The 10,026-nt window shown below is 52.3% G+C and overlaps 1 protein-coding gene across 2 annotated transcripts; it reads right to left on the bottom strand.

The window, feature by feature from the left end:
* Window positions 1-1,744: 1,744 nt before the first annotated feature.
* Window positions 1,745-8,192, bottom strand: Tmem200c (transmembrane protein 200C). 2 transcript variants are annotated; one of them, XM_075956226.1, is made up of 3 exons: window positions 7,865-8,192; window positions 7,249-7,668; window positions 1,745-4,456 (listed from the first exon to the last, which is right to left on the bottom strand). In XM_075956226.1, the coding sequence occupies exon 3, from the start codon at window positions 4,360-4,362 to the stop codon at window positions 2,467-2,469; it is 1,896 nt and encodes a 631-aa protein (XP_075812341.1). In that variant the 5' UTR covers window positions 4,363-4,456; window positions 7,249-7,668; window positions 7,865-8,192; the 3' UTR covers window positions 1,745-2,466. The 2 variants fall into 2 exon arrangements, with proteins under 2 accessions (XP_075812341.1, XP_075812340.1); XM_075956225.1 differs by having other exon boundaries at window positions 7,249-8,192.
* Between the last annotated feature and the right edge of the window lie 1,834 nt (window positions 8,193-10,026).

Below are 10,026 nucleotides of genomic sequence, written 5' to 3'. Positions count from 1 at the left end.
TAAAAAAAGAAGCCCACATGAAAGAAGTCTGCTTAGCAGTGGATGCTGTTAGAAATAAAACTGAGGAAACTTTTATAGCACTTCTCGGCGCCAAGCCTGTTACAAGCACTTTATACGTAGATTAGATTATTCCATCAGCTGTTTATGCCTTTGACATAGGTCCCGGTTTTATTCCTGCTGTATACAGAGGGAAATTGAGACAACAGAGACTAAAGTGTTTATTTATTCTGATCAATACCAATAAGCCACAAAGACCAATACCTGCAGTCAGTTGTTTAGGTTTGAATTTTCTGGTTTGCAGGGGAAAAATTTGTTTCTATTCATCCCTCTTTAGTTAGGCTATGGGAGAGTAACTTCACAGTTCATTAAATATCATCATGTTGCATTTCCTGAGGACTGGAAACAGGGCCCGACTTAACTTTTCAATAACACACTCTCTAAAGGCAAAATGGAAACACAACGTTACCAGGGGCTTTTATTGCTTTTGTTTGTCCCTTATTCCTTAGAAACTCACTTTTGCTGTATAGAAAAGTTCAATAAATTAACCCAGAGATTCCAAGTGAGCCATTAGCTGAATGGGTACAGTCCGAGGGAAGACTGATGGCACTTAAACTTTATTACAGAAAGTCACACCCGTGGAAGTTTACGGAATATATCACTCTCTGCTACGCTGTATGTACAAATCGAAGATTGTATCCAGCATAAATCCAATACTCTGAATTTAAGTTAAGCTTTTAGGGCTGAAGGGGATCACAGAGATTACATCATTCACCAGAGGCCTAGGGGGATTAAGAGATTTGCCTGTGGTTCTGCAGATGATGAATACCTACCCCAGATTGCAGCAGCCTGGGGCGATGCCTGATCTGCTGCTGCAGCCGGCCGAAGGTACATCACAATGGTCATAATAAGACAGTAGCCCCTGTGTTAAATTAAGTCTGTCTTCTGGAACTCTGCTGCCCTCTGCCCTCTGACCACTGCCCTCTGCCCTCTGACCACTGCTCTTCTGCCTACTCTGCAGTTGTTCCCCTTAGAGCTGGGTCTTTTAACTCTTTCCTACAGAGCTGGTGGTGGAGGCCTATTTCTCCAGCACTAGGAGCTTCCCAGCTAGCAAATGCCACGAGCTCCTTCTATCGTGAAACCGCACACCTACGGCAGCATGACTGGTCACTCGTGAGGAGCAACACGAGCTAGTGACACTTTTCTTGGAAAGCAGTGTTCCTGTCTTCTGCAGTGAGTCTCAGATCGCCCTCAGAGGAAGCGTAAGGGAACTGTACATTTTTTGCTTTCTGGTCTTGACAATTGACAATGTAAACTAATCCTGAAATACAATAACACTGCTGTGCCTTATGAGAGCCATAGATGCAAGACCACGAGCCTGAAACTGAGATCAAAGAGAAAAACAGGAGTGGATGGGGAGGGGGTACTAAACCTGGCACCCCTGTAAATGAAGCTGGAGGTTAACTACAAGTATTGTAGGAGAATAGTACTTACTCGAGGTTCCATTCTACTTAAAAGACAAACTCCCAAGGGCCACATACTTCTCTGTCTTCCAGTCACACACTGGAAATGGATCCCTGCACTCACATCTCTGACATTTGGGGAGAAGGTGACTACAGTCACCTTAACAGACGAATACTTTGGATTTACGAGAGACATTGTTCACTGTTGACTGTGCTCTGGAGTCATGAGTTCCCAGGTAAAACGAGGCAAGGTTATGTTTAACTATTTGGAAACTTTTTATTAAAAAAAAAAAGACTTTAAATACTAATGTTACCTTCCATACAGGTGTAATAATACTCAGTAACACATGGTGGACTTGGTATTGTGAGTTAAGGAATTAACAGTCCAGTCTAGTTGCTGGCGCCCGCCACATACCCTGGTAGCAAAATGCAAAGATCCTTTTGAAAAATAGAGTCCTTTGGACAGCTGTAGCCGGGAGCAGGGTAAGGCAAGGGAACCCTCTCTCCAAGTTCATGCTTTAGGCTTTGACGTCACCTAGAGAGATCAGTTCTAAGAGAACCGACTCTTCTAGGCTCTTCAAGAAGAGGGAAATCAAAAAGCTTGTCATTTATTCACAAGCAGCTATGGACAAGGTCAGCAGCAGAGTAGAGGGGCAGGGGAAGTCGGGGGAAGGGCCAAAGAAAAATTGAAGTAAAGTGCAGAGTTATTGTCAAAAATATATTATTTTGAGCCTAGGAAAATTAAAGAGATTTTATCTAATGAACTAAATTGTGACCCTTATAATACATCTGGTTTTCATGGAACATACAATCACCATCGGACATAAAAAGACGACTTTTTTTTTGTTTTAGTTGTTGTCTACACGAATCTTGTGAACGCAATTCAGGGATAACATCCTGCAGCTCTTTGGATATTGAATGGTTTCCTCGGACCTGTCCACAAGGAAATGGATTGGGGTTAATGTAGGGGTTCCAGTGGGACTCTCCTTTCCCTGCCCCCCTCTCCCTAGGTGGAAGAAGAATTTTCCAGTTCCGGGTCCTCTACTCCTGGGGTGTGAGACCTGGAAATCAGAAAGAGTTTCTCCTTGTTTGTAAACTGCCTCTGCACAAACCGAGGCTGCTCCGCCCTACTTGTCTCTGGACTGGAACGCTCCGGGGAGCTAGGCTCGGCACCGGGATCCGTGGCATCCGCACAGTCTAGCCTTTTCCGGGCCACCACGTCCACGACCGACTCCACAGAGGTGTCGGCTTCCCTTAAGGGAGTGTAGCCCTTATTGCTGCAGGACTGCTCATCCGACTGAGATCCCTGGGAGTCCCGACGGACGAGGGGCGTGTCCTCGGGGCACAGAGGGAGCGAGGGCGTGGCGGCAGTATCCGGAGGGCTGGAGTCCAGGTCCGCTGCGTGCGGGGAGGGAGGGGGCTCCGGCGACGGTTGAGCCCGGTAGTCCAGGAGCCCGCTGGTGCTGCGGCGCCGCCAGGCCGCGTACCTGCCGGTCCTGGGCAGGCGGCCGCCCTGCCCCCTGGCGATGCATGCTGTCGCCAAGCCCTCGGGCTCCTCCGGCTCACCGGACGCCCAGCGCGCCCCGCCTTCGGCTCCCCGGAGGTCAGTGAGGCTCAGGTCCAGTTCTTCCCTCAGGAGAGCCCGGGATCCTCGTTCCCCGGGCGGCCTGTGCCAGCTGCAGCTTGCTCCCTCCGAGTCCCCATCTCTGTCCCGGTCCCCTGGCAAAGGCATCAGTGCAAAGGCGCTCAGTGAGGAGCCCACGAGGGAACTGGTGGTGCTCTGGCGACCCCAACTCCCGGTAGGGCTGCAGGGCGCCGGACTACTGCTGCCACTGGCGGCCGCGGTGACAGTGGCAGTGGCCGAAGCTATCGCTGCAACTGTGGTCCGGCGATGGCCAGCCCCGCTGGAGCGCTCACGGTAGATACTGTACACTGCCTCGGCCAGGCTCGGGGGCTCCCGGGGACAGCGCGGAGATGAAACCAGGTCCGGCGGGGACCCTGCATCTCGAGTCACACCGCCGCCTCCGCCCAGCCCGGTGGGGTGGGGCCATGAGCCTCTGGTCAGCATTGCAGTGGCCCCGAAGGCATCTGCAGAGCCCGTGCAGCTACCAGGTTTCAGCTCCAGACCCCGAGATTGCACGTAGCTGAGAAAGCCATTGAGCGGCGCTGCCCTAGGGGGAGCAGAGCCGGGGGCGGTGGTGGAGGAGGAAGCTGCGGCTGCAGCGGCTGCAGCTGCTGCTGCCGCCAGATCTTTGGCGCGGAGGCTGTGCACGTCGATGACGGTCGAGTAGAGGTCCCGCAGATTGATGATCTTGGTCTTCTTGTCCCTGTTCTCATGGAGCACCGCGTTGGCGCAAATGAAGAGGAAGATGCCGATACCCATGATGAGGGGCCCAAAGACCTTGAGCTTGTCTGAGTGCAAGTAGCCTGAGACGATTCGGAAGAAGAAGCCCACCGATGAGGAGGAGGAGGAAGAGGATGTGGCTGCAGATCTAGTAGGAGGCGAACTCCTGGGCCCGCCCACAGAACTAGAGTTGACACCCCCTGGGGTCCCAGAGTGGCTCTTGGTTGGGTTTTTGCTGCCACTGCTGTTGTTGCCAGTGGTCCCAAAGCGATGGCTACCCTCCACAGGCGGTAGCTGCTTGCCGCCTCCTCTGTTGGCTGCATTGGCCTTTGGCCAGTAACCCACCACGGCCATGGCTATACCCACCAACAGCACTAGGATCCCGCAAAGGGCAATAAGCCCCGAGATGGAGCACAGCTTTAATTTGCCTTTCACCACCACCACGTCGTTCTTACGCCTCTTTTTGGCTTTCCTCTTGCGCTTAGGAACCTGGCTGGGGGGCCGGAGGGGATCCTGCTTTCTGGCGGATATCCTCAGTAGGCCACCGGTGGCGATCATGGCGAACTGGTGGGTGGAGTTCAGGGCTAGCCCCTAGGGCTGGGGCTGAAGCTTGAGCGAGCCAACTGCCCTCTAGATGCTTGGCCACCTCCTCCTGCAGCAAAGCAGAGGAACACAGTCAGAGGGTGCGGGCTTGGCTGCAGCAACATCCCACGTGCTAGGGTTGCCCCTGATCCTGGATCCAGCTCCAGGTGTGTCTCCACCCCCACCTCAAGGCCAAGTGCTGGGTATGCAGACCAGAGACGGGTCTGTGTAACTGAAGAGAAAGGTGGTTTGAAACAGTTTGAGAAAGGTGGTTTGAAACAGTTTCACCACCACCACCCCGCCCCCACATGCTGCCAGGGTGACCTCGTGGTACCGTTCATCTGAAAGCCTCCTGGCTGGCAGCCAGTGGAATTCCTACCATCCTTATAAACTCAGCGAATGTGGGGGCTCCAAGTAGTGTGTGAGGGCTTTCTTGGTCAGCACCTCTGTGTTTTCACCCTGCCTCTCTCTGCAATGGAAAAGTTCCCCAAAGGGAGGGCTTCCGGCCCCATCAGGCCTCCGAGCCTGGAGCTTGCCCCATGTGAGCTGAAAGTCACTAAACAGTCCTGAAAGTTAGTAGTGTATAAAAAGAAAGGAATCCATTTCCCAGGGTGAGAGCGAAACACCACCCACTGGCAGAATGGCTTACTTCAGATCAGTGACAGGGAGTATTGTCCAGAAAATCTCAGCACTACTTCTTCAATACCATCAACAAATCCTTCCATAAAGTTGCCTCTTGGCTACTCTGGTTCTAGGGCAATGGGTAAGCACAGCCCCTCCCAGTCCCCTCGTCGCCACCCTGCAACATCTGGAAAGCTTCTTGGTGTGGAATATTTCCATTTAGGTAACTGTTATGTAACCACGCTCTTCCTTCTGGCTTTCTGTCCTCCCCTGGAGGAACTCCCTCTAAAGGTCTCCTGTACTAGATTTCATCAGGGAATCCGAGAGGTCCCCTGCAATCTCTGTAAGAAATCACCTTTCTTACGTGTGGGAAATTTCAACATTAAAACAACAACAGAGAACTCGGCCACAACAGCGTCTGGCCCTTTTATTAATGTACCAAGAACCCCAGTGTTCAAATGAATAGTCAATTAGCTGGGTAAAACAGTTTACGTAGTGCTGATTTATAGGAAGGTATTTCCACACATAAAAGCTGTTTGCTTCCTCCTTTTCTCTGAAGGTCATTTTGAGGAAGAGGAGTGGAGGCAACGGTGCCCTAGTTCTGGGAAGCTCTCTGGGTTGTTGGCTATACAGTCTAAGTAGGTACGAGAACTGATGCCTGCTCCTGGTTATCTGTCAGCTGTCAAGAGTCCCACTCTGCTGGGTCCTCAGAGTGCATGCTCTCTTCCAGTGGTGGTGTTCCCTCCTGTAATAGAGATGCTGAAATTAAGGGCATTATGTGGCTCTTAAAGATACAGAGGGCCACCACAGGCCTTTGGGTGTACGGTTCCTTCAAGACAGTCCACATAGTAGAATAAGTTATCCTTGGAAAATGGAAGTCACTTGGGTAGAATTTTGCTTCTAACTGGTGCTTAGGTGAATAACTCTGGCCCCTGATTCTTTCAGAATGTCAGCCTGGGTAGGATCTTGTCTCCACGTGGTAAGCAAATAGCAGTCAGGGTTTTTTTTTGTTTGCTTGTTTTTGTTTTTTAATTGCTTGCAAACCGGCATCTCTTTGGAACTTGGTTGGAATTCAATAGAGAAATGTCAAATGTTTCTGGGGGTGGGGGTGGGGAGTGAATGGTGAGACTATATCTGCAAACCTTTAAAATTTGTTTTTTAAAAGGTCCTGGGCCAATAGACATAAATACTGAACAGACATGACAGGCTGTCCCCATGCTTGTACTGACTATATGGTCGCAACATAGATATTGCTGTTTTAACTGAACTGGAAGGCTCCAGCGTCTTGAATAATCTTGAGGTCTGGATTGACTTCAGGAGTCTTTAAGGTCCAGGCATTTTAGAAACAAAGCCAGCTCCAGCCTGCAGGGTGGCTCTCTGAAGAGAGACGTTTTGTTGGACACAGATCAGGTGCCCCCCTCCCCCCCACACACACCCCGTGCTGGATGTCTTGGAGGAGGAAGGGACCTTCCTCTTCTGCAAGCCAGTTCACATCCCGCAGAATATAAAGAAAGTTGGAATGGATTTCAACCACGGTTTACAGACGATATTTAAAATTAGTTTTTAATAGCTGGTAATTAGTTCCCTAGTTTATTATGCTTTCAGCTCGCTTGACAACTGAACTCCTTTTCAGTGTCTCGCGATCTGGCAGAGAATACTGACAAAGGTCAGGTGCCACGGAAAAGCCCCTTTGATGCTTTCCTTAGACCTAACGAAGACAAACAAACTTAGCAGCGGATGTCGTATGCCTTCTCAACTGGCTGCCTGGCGTGAGTCCTGCCTTGGTTAAGGAATGGAGGATGGGGAAATCAAATGAGGGATGTCTAAAAATACAACTGCTTCCAAGAGAGAGATTCAAGTTCTCTGCTCATGATGGATCGAGCCCGGCGTCAGAGACTCAGGGCCTCAGGTTGCGCTCCATACTGTGCCCCACACCCAACCTAGGTCCTCGACCCCCGGCCCCTGGCCCCAGGGCCGTGCGTCTCTTGCCCTTGCTTTAGTCACATGCAAGTCCGCCTCTGGAGGGAGGACGGGCTGGAGCAACGTGAAAGCAATCCCCAACTCGCCTTTTCTGGGCAGCGCAACCCTGGTAGCACGCCCAGGAGAACACCTGGCTCGGAACATCCGCCAAGGGGCCTGGGCTGAGGGACAGGCGGGCTGGTGAAGGGCGCTCGGAGGCCGGGGATTGACAGGATTGCTCAAAATGGAGGCACTCTAAGCAAACAATAATCTCTCACTTACCCAGGGAGACCGGGGCAGCTCGGGAGACACAAAGAACCATGGAGAAACTTTTCAGCCCGAGCCGACGGCGGAGCGCAGGGACAGCGCCCCGGGGCCCCGGGCGCAAAGGCTGGACAGCTCGGCCGGGACGAACCTGCTCCAGGGGCTCGCCGTTCCCTCGGGCGCGGTGGCGGGAGCCATTTCCAAGAGTTTCCAAGAAGTGTCAGGTCCTCCGCAGCCCGCGCGCCGCCTGGAGCCCTTCTTCCCTCGGGCGCGCCTCCTCGGCTGCCACTGTCCCCTCCCGTCTCGCTCCCCGCTGGCCCTTGCGGCCGCGCGCTTGCCAGCCTTGCGCTTCTTTTGTGTAGCTGCGGCGCGCAGGGCTTCGCCGGGTGGAGTTGAGCCCGCGGCGGCTGCTCCGGGCGGCCGGACTGGCGGCTGTTGCTAAGAGACAGGAGCCATGACACAGGGAAATTGCGGCAGGATGGCAGTCGGTACCCGGTCCGGCTTAGCTCTCAGGGGGGCGCACCCGCCCCCCCGCCCCGCCCCCAAGCCCCCCAGTCCCTCCCCCGCCCGCCGCCCGTCCCTTCGGAAGCGACTTGTTCCCCCTTCCCAGGAGGGGCGTCAGGGGAGCCGACACCTGCACCGCGCACTTGAGCCAGGTCGGGGCGCGATCGCGCCAGGCAGGGTTCTGGACGCCGCTGGGCCGCCGTCTGCCTCAGCTGACAGCTCCTTCGGTTTCTCCCAACTACCTGTCTGAGCAGCAAACCCAAGAGGACCCAAAGAAAGGCCAGCCCCTCCCAGGGAGTCCCCTATCAGCATCCTGAAGCCAGAGAGTAGTCTCCAGTTCACTGTTTCTTCTGGCCCCTCTCCTCTCTGTTCTCCCTTTTCTTTCACCCCCTTCAGCCCCCCGCCTTTGGTTCTTTTTGTCTTTTGTAGCTCCTACTCTACAGGGTACATAGTCTTGCTCCCCCTGCCCCGCTCCCACCTACACTTGGGAGTTTGTAAATGCCCCCCAAGAACACAGTAAGTTGTTCCCCAGCGAACCCCGCCCAGGAGGGGCGGAGCGGGCCCCACAAAGCTGGGCGCATCATCGGACTCACGGAAACCTCTGTTAGATGCTATCACACTTCTGCAGAACTAGGCTGTGGAACCGGCCTTAAGGGACCTCGGTGACTTCCTGGGATGTGGGCAGCTGGGTTCATTTGAGATTAGGATAGGTGGACCCTGCTGTTCCCACGCCCTCAAATCGAAACTCATTCCCCAGGAATGAGAATCAGGGTTCTCATCAAAGAGGAGAGGTGGGGGGTAGGGAGGTTGTCCAAACTCCCTACGTCATTTAAAAGGAAAAGAAGAGCACACACACACACACACACACACACACACACACACACACACACACACACACTCGGCTGCGCGGCGGGGGGGGGGGGGGAGAAGCACCTATTTCCAGGAGGGGGAAGCACCTTTTTCCCATCTTCCGTCTTTCAACTACATAGTAGAAATGAGTTTTCAAGTGGAATTTTCCCACGGAGTGCCGAGAAAGTTAGAAAGGTTTCAATTAGTCCTTAAAACGGGGTGGCCAGGATTCAGGCAGAGAGGAACCGAAAAGCAGATAAAAAAAAAGACTGTCTAAAATGTGGCATCCAAGCAAGGATATTCGGGCGGGTGACGGTAGTGGGTGCTGTTTACTGTTCAAGCGTGTAACAGGACGACTCTTGAACCTACAGATCCAGCCTTTAGGTTGTTCTAAAAGTACGCAGTGTCTGGGGAATGTGATTGCGCGTAAAGAGCAATAAAGACACTGAATAGAAATAGAGGGTCCATGATAAAAGTGAATAGCAATCAGTGGAACAGGGATAGAGGCGCTGGGGCGATCAGTGGGACAAAGGTGGTATGAGTCCTAACGCGGTGTTTCAGAGGTAACCTTTGCCATCTTTCTCCAGGCCTATGGATCTGGACTGCGATTGGAGTTTCAGCCCGACCTCCTTCCATGCATTTTTGCTCAGCACCAGAATATTAGAAAACAAACGTCAACAAAGGAAGCGCTTCCGACCCCACAGTGGAATGTCTCCTTTTACGGGAATCCCTGCAAAGGAAAAGTAACCCAACTCCTTCCCGGGGTTTGCTAAAGCCTTTTGGCTCAGAATCCCCGCATTTCTGGAACCCGATAGTGATCTGGTGTTTTGGACATAGACTGGACCCCGCAGCCCTATTTCATCACAGAGCTGACTGCTCAGGGCCAAATGGCAACTCTCCCCCTCTGTCCTGCAGGACTATATACACACAGGAAAAATAACGAAGATAAGATTTTAGGCAGATCAAGCAGGTTAACTCTCTGCATAAATTATAGTCACCAGGTGCACACTGAAAACTCATTTGATGGAGAAGAAAAAGAAATCTCTATCTTGACAAAGCAGGGGTTGTGGCTTCATGCTTCTTACATTGATGACTAATATCTCTGGTTTATGTTGAAAGTCTTCCTCCCAAACTGGGCTCCTTTGGTACTTAGAACTGCTACCAGTAACACTCAGTGCTTTCCTTTGTTTTCAGCTCAGGCTATCAAAGGAAATCAAACATGCATCTTCTCTCAGTGGAGGCTTTCATTATCTCTGGACTGCACCATCACCCAGCCTTCCCAGGGCCTTCCCAGATGTGCCAAGATGTTTGTGAGGCAACAACAAAGCTCTCGGCCCTTCTGGTCGCTGCCCCCATTTCCCTGGCCACTGCTTTCTGAGGTTCAAGATATACCCTCGTTCCTGCTAGGCTGAGGGTCAAGCCTCATCTAATTCCATCTAAGTA

This window comes from Microtus pennsylvanicus, chromosome 22 (assembly GCF_037038515.1).
Source record: "Microtus pennsylvanicus isolate mMicPen1 chromosome 22, mMicPen1.hap1, whole genome shotgun sequence".
Classification (NCBI taxonomy): domain Eukaryota; kingdom Metazoa; phylum Chordata; class Mammalia; order Rodentia; family Cricetidae; genus Microtus; species Microtus pennsylvanicus.
The sequence above is the reverse complement of the archived record's forward strand: the minus strand, read 5'-3'. Positions and strand labels throughout refer to the sequence as shown.